The 16,275-nt window shown below is 61.3% G+C and overlaps 1 protein-coding gene across 1 annotated transcript; it reads left to right on the top strand.

Moving 5' to 3' along the window:
- The first annotated feature begins 10,868 nt into the window (after positions 1-10,868).
- On the top strand, positions 10,869-13,916 carry HES7 (hes family bHLH transcription factor 7). The gene is made up of 4 exons (XM_073326773.1): positions 10,869-10,910; positions 11,037-11,132; positions 11,287-11,464; positions 13,483-13,916. The coding sequence occupies exons 1-4, from the start codon at positions 10,869-10,871 to the stop codon at positions 13,914-13,916; spliced, it is 750 nt and encodes a 249-aa protein (XP_073182874.1).
- The last annotated feature ends 2,359 nt before the right edge of the window (positions 13,917-16,275 follow it).

Here is a 16,275-nt window from a genome sequence, read left to right as displayed (position 1 = left end):
CTAGGTCCCCCGCTGCACCCCGGGTCCCTGCGTGAATCCCCCCAGGTCCCCAAACACCCCTCCTAGGTCCCCCGCTGCACCCCAGACCCCTCCTAGGTCCCCCCTGCACCCCGGGTCCCTGCGTGAATCCCCCCCCGGTCCCCAAACACCCCTCCTAGGTCCCCCGCTGCACCCCAGACCCCTCCTAGGTCCCCCCTGCACCCCGGGTCCCTGCGTGAATCCCCCCCCCCGGTCCCCAAACACCCCTCCTAGGTCCCCCGCTGCACCCCAGACCCCTCCTAGGTCCCCCGCTGCACCCCGGGTCCCTGCGTGAATCCCCCCCAGGTCCCCAAACACCCCTCCTAGGTCCCCCGCTGCACCCCGGGTCCCTGCGTGAATCCCCCCAGGTCCCCAAACACCCCTCCTAGGTCCCCCCTGCACCCCGGGTCCCTGCGTGAATCCCCCCAGTTCCCCAAACACCCCTGCTAGGTCCCCCCTGCACCCCGGGTCCCTGCGTGAATCCCCCCAGTTCCCCAAACACCCCTCCTAGGTCCCCTGCTGCACCCCGGGTCCCTGCGTGAATCCCCCCCAGGTCCCAAACACCCCTCCTAGGTCCTCCGCTGCACCCCAGACCCCTCCTAGGTCCCCCGCTGCACCCCGTGTCCCTGCGTGAATCCCCCCAGGTCCCCAAACACCCCTCCTAGGTCCCCCGCTGCACCCCAGACCCCTCCTAGGTCCCCCCTGCACCCCGGGTCCCTGCGTGAATCCCCCCCCGGTCCCCAAACACCCCTCCTAGGTCCCCCGCTGCACCCCAGACCCCTCCTAGGTCCCCCCTGCACTCCGGGTCCCTGCGTGAATCCCCCCCCAGGTCCCCAAACACCCCTCCTAGGTCCCCCCTGCACCCCAGACCCCTCCTAGGTCCCCCGCTGCACCCCGGGTCCCTGCGTGAATCCCCCCCAGGTCCCCAAACACCCCTCCTAGGTCCCCCCTGCACCCCGGGTCCCTGCGTGAATCCCCCCCAGGTCCCCAAACACCCCTCCTAGGTCCCCCGCTGCACCCCAGACCCCTCCTAGGTCCCCCGCTGCACCCCGGGTCCCTGCGTGAATCCCCCCCAGGTCCCCAAACACCCCTCCTAGGTCCCCCGCTGCACCCCGGGTCCCTGCGTGAATCCCCCCCCAGGTCCGCAAACACCCCTCCTAGGTCCCCCCTGCACCCCAGACCCCTCCTAGGTCCCCTCTGCACCCCGGGTCCCTGCGTAAATCCCCCCCAGGTCCCCAAACACCCCTCCTAGGTCCCCCCTGCACCCCGGGTCCCTGCGTGAATCCCCCCCAGGTCCCCAAACACCCCTCCTAGGTCCCCCGCTGCACCCCAGACCCCTCCTAGGTCCCCCGCTGCACCCCGGGTCCCTGCGTGAATCCCCCCCAGGTCCCCAAACACCCCTCCTAGGTCCCCCCTGCACCCCGGGTCCCTGCGTGAATCCCCCCCAGATCCCCAAACACCCCTCCTAGGTCCCCCGCTGCACCCCAGACCCCTCCTAGGTCCCCCGCTGCACCCCGGGTCCCTGTGCGAATCACCCCCCCGGGCCCCAAACACCCCTCCTAGGTCCCCCGCTGCACCCCAGACCCCTCCTAGGTCCCCTCTGCACCCCGGGTCCCTGCGTGAATCCCCCCCATGTCCCCAAACACCCCTCCTAGGTCCCCCGCTGCACCCCGGGTCCCTGCGTGAATCCACCCCCAGGTCCCCAAACACCCCTCCTAGGTCCCCCGCTGCACCCCAGACCCCTCCTAGGTCCCCCGCTGCACCCCGGGTCCCTGCGTGAATCCCCCCCAGGTCCCCAAACACCCCTCCTAGGTCCCCCCTGCACCCCGGGTCCCTGCGTGAATCCCCCCCAGGTCCCCAAACACCCCTCCTAGGTCCCCCCTGCACCCCGGGTCCCTGCGTGAATCCCCCCCAGGTCCCCAAACACCCCTCCTAGGTCCCCCGCTGCACCCCAGACCCCTCCTAGGTCCCCCGCTGCACCCCGGGTCCCTGCGTGAATCCCCCCCAGGTCCCCAAACACCCCTCCTAGGTCCCCCGCTGCACCCCGGGTCCCTGCGTGAATCCCCCCAGTTCCCCAAACACCCCTCCTAGGTCCCCCCTGCACCCCGGGTCCCTGCGTGAATCCCCCCAGTTCCCCAAACACCCCTTCTAGGTCCCCTGCTGCACCCCGGGTCCCTGCGTGAATCCCCCCCAGGTCCCAAACACCCCTCCTAGGTCCTCCACTGCACCCCAGACCCCTCCTAGGTCCCCCGCTGCACCCCGTGTCCCTGCGTGAATCCCCCCAGGTCCCCAAACACCCCTCCTAGGTCCCCTGCTGCACCCCGGGTCCCTGCGTGAATCACCCCCCCAGGTCTCCAAACACCCCTCCTAGGTCCCCCGCTGCACCCCAGACCCCTCCTAGGTCCCATCTGCACCCCGGGTCCCTGCATGAATCCCCCCCAGGTCCCCAAACACCCCTCCTAGGTCCCCTGCTGCACCCCGGGTTCCTGCGTGAATCGCCCCCCCAGGTCCCCAAACACCCCTCCTAGGTCCCCCGCTGCACCCCAGACCCCTCCTAGGTCCCCTCTGCACCCCGGGTCCCTGCGTGAATCCCCCCCATGTCCCCAAACACCCCTCCTAGGTCCCCCGCTGCACCCCGGGTCCCTGCGTGAATCCACCCCCAGGTCCCCAAACACCCCTCCTAGGTCCCCCGCTGCACCCCAGACCCCTCCTAGGTCCCCCGCTGCACCCCGGGTCCCTGCGTGAATCCCCCCCAGGTCCCCAAACACCCCTCCTAGGTCCCCCCTGCACCCCGGGTCCCTGCGTGAATCCCCCCCAGGTCCCCAAACACCCCTCCTAGGTCCCCCCTGCACCCCGGGTCCCTGCGTGAATCCCCCCCAGGTCCCCAAACACCCCTCCTAGGTCCCCCGCTGCACCCCAGACCCCTCCTAGGTCCCCCGCTGCACCCCGGGTCCCTGCGTGAATCCCCCCCAGGTCCCCAAACACCCCTCCTAGGTCCCCCGCTGCACCCCGGGTCCCTGCGTGAATCCCCCCAGTTCCCCAAACACCCCTCCTAGGTCCCCCCTGCACCCCGGGTCCCTGCGTGAATCCCCCCAGTTCCCCAAACACCCCTTCTAGGTCCCCTGCTGCACCCCGGGTCCCTGCGTGAATCCCCCCCAGGTCCCAAACACCCCTCCTAGGTCCTCCACTGCACCCCAGACCCCTCCTAGGTCCCCCGCTGCACCCCGTGTCCCTGCGTGAATCCCCCCAGGTCCCCAAACACCCCTCCTAGGTCCCCTGCTGCACCCCGGGTCCCTGCGTGAATCACCCCCCCAGGTCTCCAAACACCCCTCCTAGGTCCCCCGCTGCACCCCAGACCCCTCCTAGGTCCCCTCTGCACCCCGGGTCCCTGCATGAATCCCCCCCAGGTCCCCAAACACCCCTCCTAGGTCCCCTGCTGCACCCCGGGTTCCTGCGTGAATCGCCCCCCCAGGTCCCCAAACACCCCTCCTAGGTCCCCCGCTGCACCCCAGACCCCTCCTAGGTCCCCTCTGCACCCAGGGTCCCTGCGTGAATCCCCCCCAAGTCCCCAAACACCCCTCCTAGGTCCCCCGCTGCACCCCAGACCCCTCCTAGGTCCCCCGCTGCACCCCGGGTCCCTGCGTGAATCCCCCCCAGGTCCCCAAACACCCCTCCTAGGTCCCCTCTGCACCCCGGGTCCCTGCGTGAATCCCCCCCCAGGTCCCCAAACACCCCTCCTAGGTCCCCCACTGCACCCCGGGTCCCTGCGTGAATCCCCCCCAGGTCCCCAAACACCCCTCCTAGGTCCCCCACTGCACCCCGGGTCCCTGCGTGAATCCCCCCCAGGTCCCCAAACACCCCTCCTAGGTCCCCCGCTGCACCCCAGATCCCCTCCTAGGTCCCCCTCTGCACTCCAGGTCCCTGCGTGAATCGCACCCCCAGGTCCCCAAAAAAGCGCCCCTCCTAGGTCCCCCGCTGCACCCCAGATCCCCTCCTAGATCCTCCACGGCACCCGGGTCCCTGTGTGAATTGCCCCCCTAGGTCCCCAAACACCCCTCTGTGGTCCCCAAACACCCCTCCTAGATTCCCTGCTGTACCCCAGGTCCCTTCCTAGATCCACTGCTGCACCCCAGATCCTTATGTTAAACACCCCTCCTAGATCCCCAAACACCCCTCCTAGATTCCCTGCTGCACCCCAGATCCCCTCCTAGATCCCCCTCCACCCCCCACTGCACCCCAGATCCCTGCATTAATAACCCCTCCTAGGTCCTCCACTGTACCCCACATCCCCTCCTAGGTCCCCTGCTGCACCCCAGATCCCTGGCTAGTCTCTCCCCAGCCCCATCCATTTTCCAGATGGGGCTAGTGCTCAATGGGAGGAAGGGTTGGGATTGGCCCCGGGGAGTGTTGTGGACACTTCTGGTCAAGTGGCTGAGAAAGAGGATTTGTTCCCTTCTGGGCAGGGCCCGTCCACACTAGCCCTAGCCTTGGTCTTGCCCGCAGGGAGGGCGGTTTGCTAGGACAAAGCCAGGCAGCCTGGAGTCATGTCACGGACTCTTTGGGGTCGCTCTGTATTGAGCGCCGTGAGGCTGAAAGCAGTGTCTGGTCCCTCCCCCAGAGCAGGGGTGCCCCCTCCCATTGAGCACTTTGAATTCCTCCCAGCAGGATTTCCTCCTCTTCCATTTCAAGGCTGGAAGGGGGGCCCTTGGGCATCCTGGATGACACAGGCCTTTGCCACTGCAGAGGTACCCAGCTGCCCCCCAACTCAGTAGCTGTCCTGAAATGAGTATGGAACTGATCTGGCCTACTAGACCCCACTCCCCTCCCAGAGCTGGGGAGAGAACCCAGGAGTCCTGGCTCCCAGCCCCTCTGCTCTAACCCACCAGTTCCCCACTCCCCTCCCAGAGCCGGGGAGAGAACCCAGGAGTCCTGGCTCCCAGCCCCCCTGCTCTAACCCACCAGCCCCCACTCCCCTCCCAGAGCAGGGGAGAGAACCCAGGAGTCCTGGCTCCCAGCCCCCCTGCTCTAACCCACCAGCCCCCACTCCCCTCCCGGAGCCGGGGAGAGAACCCAGGAATCCTGGCTCCCAGCCCCTCTGCTCTAACCCACCAGCCCCCACTCCCCTCCCAGAGCCGGGGAGAGAACCCAGGAGTCCTGGCTCTAATTCTTGGCTTTACTCACAACCCCACCAGCCAGGCCGGCTCCCCCTTCTCCAGCAGCACAGCACAGCAGGGTTTGGGGGGGAGGTGTGTGCGGGGGGGGGGAATCTCTAGGGTGGAGGGGCATGGGGGGGACCGAGGAGAGGGGCGGGGTGTGGGCAGAGGAGTGTGAAGGCCGGGGACCCTCAGAACCAGAGCTTAGGGGATTTGAGAGAGGCAATCCCCTTAGCCCCATTGTTCCCTTACCGCCTTTTGCGGATGTGGGGTGAGAAAGCCAGGCAGGGGATTAGCCACTTAGCCCTAAATGGAGCAGTCCATCCCGCTGTCCCCGTATCCCGGCTACAAGCTTATGGGGGGTGGGGGGGATTGGCCAGAGGGGGTGGGTTGGCTTGATTTCCCCTCCCAGGGTGGGGCACAAAGAGTCCTTGCTCCCCCCCCCCAGCCCCCGGATCACAAACCCTTTTATGATGGTCAATAGGAACGGCAGCCCACAGTCAGCTGCCCCGAAATCTAGGGAAAGCCCTTCCCGGTGCTGCATGCCTGCCCCCCACCAGCCCCCTGTCTGGATCAGGGCAGGGATGTATTTTGTTTTGCTGCTATCTGTGCCATGGTAGCACCTACAGGTCTTAACCGAGATCGGGACCCCGTCACGCCGGGCGCTGCCCAGACCCCCCTGACTGAGATCAGGGCCCCGTCGCGCCGGGCGCTGCCCAGACCCCCCTGACCGAGATCAGGGCCCCGTCGCGCCGGGCGCTGCCCAGACCCACAAGGATAGAGGGCCCACCCCCCAAAGAGCATAGCCAGAGGGTGGGAGGGGAAACAGAGGCACAGAGAGAGGAACGGACAGGTCCGAGACCCCTCAGCAGGCCTGTGGCAGGGCTGGCCAGCTTCAGAGTCCCTACGCCATGGGCGGCTCTGTCTCCCCTGGCCTCCAGCCCAGGATCCGGCCCTTTGACGCTGGGCTGGGCTGGCAGCGTCCCTTCCCCCTGGGTGAGCCGCCTGGGGGCCGGCTTTGCGGCCTCTTGGCCTGAGTCCCCCACCCTTTGCAGGGCCGCCCATTTGTCCCCGGCCCCCTGGGCTTCCCAGCAGCAGAAGGGCCCATAAAGCAAGGGGGCGGGGGCGGATGAAAGGGGTCACGGCTCCATCCCAAGTGGGGAGGTGAGGAAGGAGACACCCAGCGCAGGGAAGGGCCTGGCCTTTCCCACAGCCGGACCTCAGGCCCGGTTCCCAGGCCCACACCTTCCCGCAGCCGAGAGCGCCAGCCGCCAGGGCCTGCCCACGCTGCCATAATGTGCCCTGCAGGCCACGGGGCCCAGGGGGAGGGGGACATAACAGCAGCTGCTTGGCAGGCAGAGATAGATAGATAGATAGATAGATTAGATAGATAGATGGGGTGAATGGGGATGGATAGATAGATAGATAGATAGATAGATAGATAGATAGATAGATAGATAGATAGATAGATAGATGGGGTGGATGGGGAAAGAGAGAGAGAGAGAGAGAGAGAGATGGGGTTACACTGACAGATAGACGACGGGTGTGGACGGGTGTGAACGGGGACAGGTAGATGGGGTGTGTGGGGATAGATATACAGAGTGTATAGGGATGGATATATAGAGAGACATGTTGTGTGGGGATCCATTTCAGTAATGCCCAGCCGGAATTGCTGTAACTGTCCAGTCCCCTTGTGCATATGGCAGAACTCTCTGTCTCATGAGATCCAGTGGCAGAGAGTTCCGCAGGCTCGCCGGGCCAGGGAGCAAAGAGCAGCTTTCAACATGGCACCTTCCTGCTATGCTGAACGTCCCTGAGCTCTGGGGAACAAATGGCAGGAAGGAAGTAACTTGTGAGACACAGCAAGATCCCATAGATCGGATAGAGACGAAGGCCAGATGGGCTCAGGACAGGCCAGAGAATGGCTCCAAATCAATTCCTGGTTGAACCAGAGCAGATCTTTCAGAAAAAAACATCCCGTCTTGATAGAAAAGTTGCCAGTGACAGAGAATCCACCCAGCCCTTGGGAAGTCATCCCTTAATTCCCTGCATGGTTAAAAATGTTCCGGGTTTGAATTTATCTGGTGCCAGCGTCCAGACACTGAAGTGCGGTACACATTGGTCTGCCCGGGCGGGTACTTACTGGATCACAGAGTCCTGCCTCCCACCATCCTTACTCTGAGCACAATCTCCCACCTCCCCTGCTCTAACCACTAGACCCCACTCCCCTCCCAGAGCTGGGGCCAGAATCTGGAAGTCCCACGCTGTAACCCAGTCTCTCCATAGGCACGCTCAGCTCTGTGAACAGGCTGCCAGGCTTCCCGACAGGTTAGAAGTCTCGGCAGCTGGCCGGGGCCTGTTTAGCTCAAGAGAAACTGACGGATTCAAGCCAGCTCGGCGGATCAGAGGAACATCAGGAGTTTTGAAGGCACGGGCCAGCTGGACTGGTTCTGGGAGGTAGGCAAACCGCCTTCATGCATGGTGTCCCATCCCTGCCCATCCTGGCTAATAGCCATTCATGGATCTATCCTACAGGAACTTCTCTAGTTCTTTTTTGAACCCTGTTCTAGTCTTAGCCTTCACAACATCCCCTGGCGAGGAGTTCCACAGGTGTGGAAGGAATACTTCCTGTTTGTTTGAAAGCTGCTGCCTATTCATTTCACTGGGTGACGCCTAGTGCTTGTGTTATAAGAAGGAGTAAATAACACTTCCTTATTTACTTTCTCCACACCAGTCATGATTTTATCATATTCCCCTTTAGTCGCCTCTTTTCCAAGCTGAAACGTCCCAGTCTTATTAATCTCTCCTTATACGGAAGCCGTTCCAGACCCCTCATCACTTTTGTTGCCCTTTTCTGAACCTTTTCCAGTTCCAACAGATCTTTTTTGAGGTGGGGCGACCACATCTGCACGCAGTGTTCAAGGTGTGGGCGTCCCATGGATTTATACAGAGGCGACAGGATATTTTCTGTCTTATTATCTATCCCTTTCCTTATGGTTTCTAATATTGTTTGCTTTTTTCGACTGCCACTGCACACAGAGTGGATGTTTTCAGAGAATTATCCACAATGACGCCGAGATCTCTCTCTTGCATGGTAACAGCTGAGTTAGACCCCATCATTTTATAGGACTATGTTTTCCAACGTGCATTACTTTGCATTGATCAGCACTGAATTTCATCTGCCATTCATTTGCCCAGTCACCCGGTTTGGGGAGATCCTTTGGTCTGCTTTGGACTTGACTCATGATCCATTTATGCCTCATCTGGGAACGAAGGTCTCCGAGGCTGGTTAGAAGAGTTTGTTCGTTGGCCAAACCCTGTCTACGCCGGGGTTTAGGCCCGGTTAGCTACTAGCCCAGACATGCAGGCGTGTGTCTGTGAATGGGTGGATATGTCTGTGCGTGATGCGCCGGGGGGGAGCTGCTAGCCTGGGCTTTCCTCCCCGCTGGCCCCCGTGAGAAAGTTCTCGTCTCGCTGTTCTTTGAGCTGGGGGCCCTCCTGCCACCGGGACTCACACCTCAGGTTTACGACACTGGGAAGTCCAGCCCGCTGCAGGTTCCCACGAGACACAAGCTGCCCTGGGGGCGCAATAAATAGCTCAGACCTGCTGACAACCCCCCACCCCACACACACACTTGAGTCAGTGGGGGGCATTGCTTCTGCCCCACAGTGAAGGGACCCCGTTGGCTTCAGGGGAGTTGCTCCTGGTTTGCACCAGGGTGAGACAGAGGGGAATCGGCCACTTGACCCCAATGGGGTTACTCCTGATTTACACCAGGGTGAGAGAGAGGGGAATTGGCCCCCTTGATCCCAAAGGACCATGCTGACTCAGTAATGTGATGGGATAAGATCTCAGCCGTACCCTGGGCAACATGTACCAGCCCAACCCACAATCCAGCAAGGGCCAAATCCCGGCCGGTGTCAATGGGCATCTCTCCATTGGAGTCAATGGGGCCAGATCCCAGCCGGTGTCAATGGGGCCAGATCCCAGCCGGTGTCAATGGGCGTCTCTCCATTGCAGTCAATGGGGCCAGATCCCAGCCGGTGTCAATGGGCGTCTCTCCATTGGAGTCAATGGGGCCAGATCCCGGCCGGTGTCAATGGGCGTCTCTCCATTGGAGTCAATGGGGCCAGCTCCCAGCCGGTGTCAATGGGCGTCTCTCCATTGGAGTCAATGGGGCCAGATCCCAGCCGGTGTCAATGGGCGTCTCTCCATTGGAGTCAATGGGCCCAGATCCCAGCTGGTGTCAATCAGCCATAGCTCCACTGAGGCAAGATTTACACCAGCCAAGGGTTTGCCCCAAGCATTCCAAGGTTAATTCCAGCCTCCCCATGGAGACTTCCTGACTCATTAGCTTGACAATGGGCCCCCCAACCCCCTCCCGGCACCACGCTCTTGCATATTCGATGCATCTTCCTTCTGTCATGCGTGGGAGGCATGGAATTGTCCCTCCGTTGGGGAGTGGGGCCGTGAGGATTGGTTGGGGATCAGAGACCCAGGATGGGGGATTTGGCCCAACAAAGAGCATTCCCACAGTAGCCAGTTCGCTTGCTTGATTTCAACCCCCTAGTGTGGTAAAATCTGGCTTGCTGGCATAAATCAGGAGTCACTCCAGTATGGTCAATGCGGGGGCCCCTCACACACACTGGTGTAAATCAGGAGTGACACTCATGTAAAATGAGTGTAAACGAGACATGAGTTTCCGCCCTTGTCAGTGGTTTGGGGTCCTGCTCATGAGTCGCCCCATTGGTTTCGGGGGGAGGATACCCAGAAGGGAAGAGGAGGAGGGGCTGGGCTGTGGGGTGGCCATGGAGGTTGGGCAGTGGAGTGGGGGGAGACAGGTGCTTAGGGCTGGGGACTGCTGGGTTGTAGGGATGCGTGGGGTGAGGGTGATGGGCATAGGTGTGGGGCAGTGGGGCGTTGGGGAGAGATGAGCATGGGGTTGGGTAATGGGGGGTTGCAGGAAAGTGGGGATCAGGGGCAAGGATGGGTCTGCAACTGGGGTGTCATGGTTGTACAGAAGTTGGGGGTCAAGGCTGTAGGGAAGGGGGAGGGGTACAGAAGTTGGGGATCACAGCTGTAGAGAAGGGAGAGGGGTAGGGAAGTTGGGGGTCAGGGCTGTAGAGAAGTGGATGGAGGGGTAGGGAAGTTGGGGGTCAGGGCTGTAGGGGAGGGGGAGGGAAGTAGGGAGTCAGGGCTGTAGAGAAGGGGAGGGGAGGGAACTGGGGGGTCAGGCCTGTAGGGAAGTGGGGTGTCAGGGCTGTAGGGGAGGGGGAGGGGTATGGAAGTTGGGGGTTACAGCTGTAGAGAAGGGAGAGGAGTAGGGAATTTGGGGGTCAGGGCTGTAGGGAAGGGGGTGGAGGGGTAGGGAAGTTGGGGGTCAGGGCTGTAGGGCAGGGGGAGGGAAGTGGGGGGTCACGGCTGTAGAGAAGGGGAGGGGAGGGAAGTGGGGGGGTCAGGCCTGTAGGGAAGGGGGAGCAGGGGCAGGCTGGGGGAGCAGGCTGGGGGGGCTCTCTGCCCCCCACGGGCCGGGCCCCCTCGTGTGCCGCGCCGCGGGGGGGGGGCCGGGGGCCAGCCACGCTCCGGCGGCGGATCAAAGCCGGGGGCGGCGCCGGCGGGGCCGGGTCTGGGGCGGGGGCCGGCTTATAAAGGGCCCGCCGGGGACCCGCCGCCCCCCCAGCCCGGCCGCCGCCACCATGAGCAGCAGCGCCCAGTGGGACAGCAAACAGGACAAGAAGGTAACTCCGGAGTCCGCTCGCTTCGGGTCTCACTCCGGATCTGGGGCTCCCTGCCCGGATCTCCCCGCTCTTTCGGGGTGTCTCTTTCAAAAGCTGCCCCCCTTCCTTCTCTTTCCCCCTCTCCAGCTCCTGAAGCCCTTGATGGAGAAGCGGCGCCGGGACCGTATGAACCGGAGCCTGGAGCGACTCCGGCTCCTCCTCTTAGAAGCCACCCAGGACGAGGTAAGCCAAATCGGATTTCCTCCTCCCGTTTCCCCGCCGCTACCCCAAACCGAATGATACAACGCATATTTCTCTTTCTTTCTTCCCCTCCTTCCCCCCGCTTTTTCCTTCCTTCCCTCCCTCTTTTTTTTTTCGGTTGCTGTTGTTCTTGCAGAGACTTAAAAACCCCAAAGTTGAAAAGGCCGAAATTTTACAAAAAACAGTCCACTTTGTGAGGACCCAGCCTCCTGCAGGTATCCCCTTCGGCGCGGCCGGCTACTCCTCTTCCTTGGCTCTAGCCCGGGGGGGCCCGTTGGCCAACCCAAGTTGGGCCCGGACCAGATACGACTACGGTGACCGGCTAGCAAGTGTGAAAAATTGGGTCCCTTTTTGGGCGGGAGGGGGGCATAGCTGCGTATATAAGACAGAGGCCCTGATATGGGGGTGTTTGGTTGCCCTCGACTTCTCCTCTCCCTGGGGGATTTCCTGAGCCGGGACCAGTCCAATGATGGGGTGGGTCTCCCCCGTCCTCGCACCTCTTTCGATGCAGCTCCGGGGCGGCCCGGACCCGACAGATGCTCAGTTGGGGCAAATTGGCATCACTCCGTTGGGGCCCTCGCTGGCCTTGGTGTAAATCTGGAGGACGACCGGTTGGGCGTCTGTGTTTTTACACCAGGGCGAGCGAGGGGGGGCTGCCAGACCCATGGGCGCCCATGGCGTTACTCCGGATTCACACTGGAGCCAGAGGAGACATGGCCTTTAGTCTGGATTTGGAGGTTCTGCTCTCGCTCCGGGGAAATTGGGAGCGCCCCCCCTGTTTAGATGCTCCGTGGGAGCTCTGGGACTGGCTCACTTGGGGAAGGGAAGGAGGGTCTGGCCCAAGAGTTTCGGGTGGGGTGTGACTTTCATTGCACCACCAATAAGCCTCCCTGAGAAGTGGGGGTGGGTGGGTGTCCCCGCTGCCCCCTACTGGACAGGATGAGCCCGTGTGTGGGTGTGGGTGTGGTGTGGGTGTGTATACACAACTCCATCCCTTAGCCCCCATCACTCACCCCATTCAGGCTTTTAAGCTCTCACACTCCTGTCTTGGGTCGGCCCGGCCGCAGGGCCAGATCCTGAACTCAGGCCTGGTCATGCACTAGGAAATCAGGTGGGTAGAACTACCTCGCTCAGCGGTGTGAACCGGCCACCCCCCTGAGTGACCCTGGCCTGACCCCGGGTGTAGACAGAGCTACGGATTTCTCCCCTCGACCTAGCTGCCACCATTAAGTGTAGACGAGGCCTCAGTTTCTCTGCTGTGGACCTGGGCAGGAAATTAAGTCCCCCTCTCTGGACTCAGCTCCCACTCTGCCAGGCCAAGCCCTGGCCTCTGGCTCACCTTCTCCAGCAGGAGCTCACCTGAGAGCTTTCTCTTCCCCCAGCCCCAATCAGCCAGATCCATGTTAGGTGACTTTTGTCTTTTAAATCCCGCCTCCGGGGTTTTGTGTGGGGGTCAGGGAGAGGTTGAGTGACTCCTGGGATGGGGCACACAGAAATACATTGCTTGGCCGCGAGAACTGCTTCAGCTTTGGCATCCAGGGTCATTTTGCTGTTGATTTCAACTGGGTCACACCCAACTGGTGGGGCCTGGTTCTGATTTTAGTCACACCCTGGTGTAAATCCAGAGTCAGTCCACTTGAGTCAGAGGGGCTGATTCCCCTCTTGCTTACCACAGTGTAAATCCGGAATCAGTCCGCTTGAGTCACGGGGACTGATCCCCGTCTCACTCACCCCAGTGTAAGTCTGGAGTCAGTCCACTTGAGTCACTGGGGCTGATTCCCCTCTCGCTTACCCTGGTGTAAATCCGGAGTCAGTCCACTTGAGTCACGGGGGCTGATCCCTGTCTCACTCACCCTGGTGTAAATCTGGAGTCAGTCCACTTGAGTCACAGAGGCTGATTCCCCTCTCACTCCCCCCCCCGATGTAAATCCGGAGTCACTCCACTGGGGTTGGCCGGTTTACACGAGTAGCAAACCATTGTCAGCAAGATCTCAGTGGGGTCTGTAGTGTATTTCCCTGAAGCCAGCACGCAGAACCCATTTACACCAGCTGAGGGTCTGGCCCTGTGTACGTTCCCCGTTTAAAACTGGCTTCCACGCAGGGCGTCAAATGCCGCTTATTTCGCGCCCCCCCCCCCCCCCACACACACACCATGCAAAGCCCCTGCCTTAGCAGCCCCGGGGTGGGGTTTCTCAGTCTGGAGGGTGTTGGGTGTCCTGTCCCCGGGGGTTTGGGGATCAGAGGCCGCCCCGCTGCCCCCTTTGCGCCCCCCCGCTTGATGCCTCGCTAATTAGCCCCCTTTGTCGTTGGCGGTTTTGGCAACGCACCACAGAGCCGGCGAGGCAAGAGGAGACCTTTCTGCGGAGGTACCAGAGCGGCTATCGGGAATGCCTGAGCCAGGCCACGCGCTTCCTCCACTCCAGCCCAGGCATCTGCGCGGGCAAGAAGGCCTACCTGATGGAGCGCATCTGCCACTCCATGGGAAAAATCACCCCCCGGGACCTGCCGACGGGCAGCCCCTCCTCCAACCCGGCCCACGGCCGGCACGCCCGCGACGCCTTGCCCCGCTGCAGCCCACCACTCGGGGACGCCGCCTGCGTCCTGCACCCTGCCCCGGCCTTGCCCGCTGGCCACAGACTGCAGACCCTCGCGGCCGGCCGGCCCCAGCTGGAGAACTGCCCCAAAGGCCCGCGGGACAAGCTGACCGGCTCACAGAACTCTGCTGGCCAGCCCCAGGGGCTCAATGTCTGGAGACCATGGCCATAGGGGCCAGGGACCCCCTTGTAAATCCATAGAGTGTATATTAGATTCTCTATATATTGTATATGAGGAGGTTTATGGGGGTGGGATCTTTGGGGAGGGGTGTTTGGGGGGGGAAGGGGGGGTGCGTGGTTATTGCAACTTCATAATATTTTTCTTGAAGGCCCAGCAAGGATGGGTTTTCCCTTCAAAAAGAAAAATCACCTGCCCAAAGCAGCCGGCGAATCAAGGTGCTGATTCCCCCCCTGCCCCCCCGGCCGCCCCGTGATTTTTTTAAAGATGCTGTTATGGGTCGGGGAGAAACGGGGCGGGGGTCACGTCCCTTTTTTGTCTACCTCAGACCAAACCCTGAGAGTCCAGAGGCTTAGCCAGCTAACCCTAGACGTTAAAATAATATCCAAGAGCAAGATAACAGATCGAAAGCCAGAGCTGGGGGGGGAAGGGGAGAGGAGTGGGGGTATTCCCCCCCCATGTATATATATATTTCCTGCCCCCCATTCCCCATCTGTGTATTTCTGAAAAATAAAAATTCGAATGCGGACTCTGACAGATCTCGGCTCTCCGTGGCATCAAAACGGGTGGGGCCGAGGACATAGGGGCAAAAAGGGGGGTTGTGTTGCCCACTGAGTGGGCGTTGTGACTCTTTGCATGGGGCCTGCGTGGAATCTACTCTGCCCCCCAATTTCCCTGCTTGGAATCTACTCCCCCCACCCAGTGTCAGGTTTGCAATGGTGCCGTGGACCCGGGCCCATGCTCAGAAGGGGCCTCTGGCCTGCTCTGTTTGCGCTGTGCCCGGAGACCCTGCTCCCCCCTGCCCACCAATTACTCCTCTTGGCCTGCCCAGGGCTTCTCTCTGCACCCTGGCCCCACTCCCCTCCTCCTCTCAGCCCCCTGGCCGGACCCCAGTGCACCTCTGGCTCCGGGCAGTCTCCGCTTCCCACCACCTGTGGGCCCCCCCCGTCTCCCGGGGTGCAGAAGCCTGGCTAGTCTCGGCCAGTGGGGGGCGGATGGGACAGTGTGGGGGTCTTAGCTGGGTCCCTCCAGACAAGTGGGTCTTGAGGGAGCCTCCCAGCGGGGCTGGTGAGTGCAGCCAGGAGACAGGGCATGGGGGAGGGGGTCTGTGGGGGGCGCTGGGCTGTGAGAGGGCAGGGAAGATGTGTGTGTTGGGGCATTGGGGGGGGGGTTCTGTGTGGGGTGCTGGGCAGCTGTGGTGGGGCTGTGGGCAGGGGGGCACTGGGCCGAACTCTGTAGCTTGTTGAGGGGACGGGTAGGGATCCCTCTAGCAGACGCTGAAGGGAGACAATTGCCCTAATAATACCGAGCCCCAATAATATTGATCCCTAGCTGTATTCCACCCAGTGATCTCAAAGTGCTTCATGAAAGAGCCGGGGGACCGTTGCCTTCCATATCACACGGGGAAACTGAGGCACGGGAGGTGTGAAATGACTTCCCCGCTGAAGAGTCAGGATTTCAACCTAGATCATGTGAGTTACAAGCCCGTGCGCTGCCTGCCAAGTCACGTTCACCGGGTCATTTTTCTTGGCCAAGGAGACCCTCCCGCCAGTGAGGCAAAGGGGTGAATTTACTGCCCCCCAACCTGTTCCATTTTACACACACATCCGTGTATCCTGGGCTTCCTACCGCCTCCCCCCCAGTGCACACACACACCCTGTGTGGATTTAAAAATTCCTTGCAATGGAGAATCCTCCCCAGTCCTTGCTAAATTGTCGCATCGTTAATGATGCTCCCTGTTAAAAACACACATCTCGTTTCCAACCTTAATTTGTCTAGCTTCAGCTTCCAGGCCATGTTTTTTGGTAGACTGAAGGGCCCGTTATTAAATAGCTGCTCCCTGGGTACTTAAATTTCTGTTCCCTATGTGATGGCCATGTAAGAAAAGCAAGCTAGATTTTTTTTCAGGGGACATTGGAGAAGAAACATCAAGAAATCAGAAAGAGATGAGAGAGAGCTCTGGATGGCAGCCCCGAAGCCTGCCACTGACCCAGCAGCGCTGCAGCTGGCTGTCCCAGGCCACGTTAACTACGGCCCTTCGTTTTCAGGTTGCACCGATCTTGACAGGAAAAAATCCCAGGTTTTACCATAGAATCATAGAATATCAGGGTTGGAAGGGACCTCAGGAGGTATCTAGTCCAACCCCCTGCTCAAAGCAGGACCAATCCCCAATTAAATCATCCCAGCCAGGGCTTTGTCAAGCCTGACCTTAAAAACTTCTAAGGAAGGAGATTCCACCACCTCCCTAGGTAACGCATTCCAGAGTTTCACCACCCTCCTAGTGAAAATTTTTTTCCTAATATCCAACCTAAACCTCCCCCACTGCAACTTGAGACCATTACTCCTTGTCCTG

Source organism: Lepidochelys kempii, chromosome 28 (genome assembly GCF_965140285.1).
Source record: "Lepidochelys kempii isolate rLepKem1 chromosome 28, rLepKem1.hap1, whole genome shotgun sequence".
In the NCBI taxonomy this organism is placed as follows: Eukaryota; Metazoa; Chordata; order Testudines; family Cheloniidae; genus Lepidochelys; species Lepidochelys kempii.
This window is presented reverse-complemented; position numbering and strand designations above follow the sequence as displayed.

Excerpts from the sequence above, each read along its gene's own strand:
- HES7 (XM_073326773.1), top strand. The coding sequence starts at position 10,869 with ATGAGCAGCAGCGCCCAGTGGGACAGCAAACAGGACAAGAAG. Across the intron at positions 11,133-11,286 it reads TAGAAGCCACCCAGGACGAG|AGACTTAAAAACCCCAAAGT; the intron begins GTAAGCCAAATC and ends TTGTTCTTGCAG. Across the intron at positions 11,465-13,482 it reads CCGGACCAGATACGACTACG|AGCCGGCGAGGCAAGAGGAG; the intron begins GTGACCGGCTAG and ends AACGCACCACAG.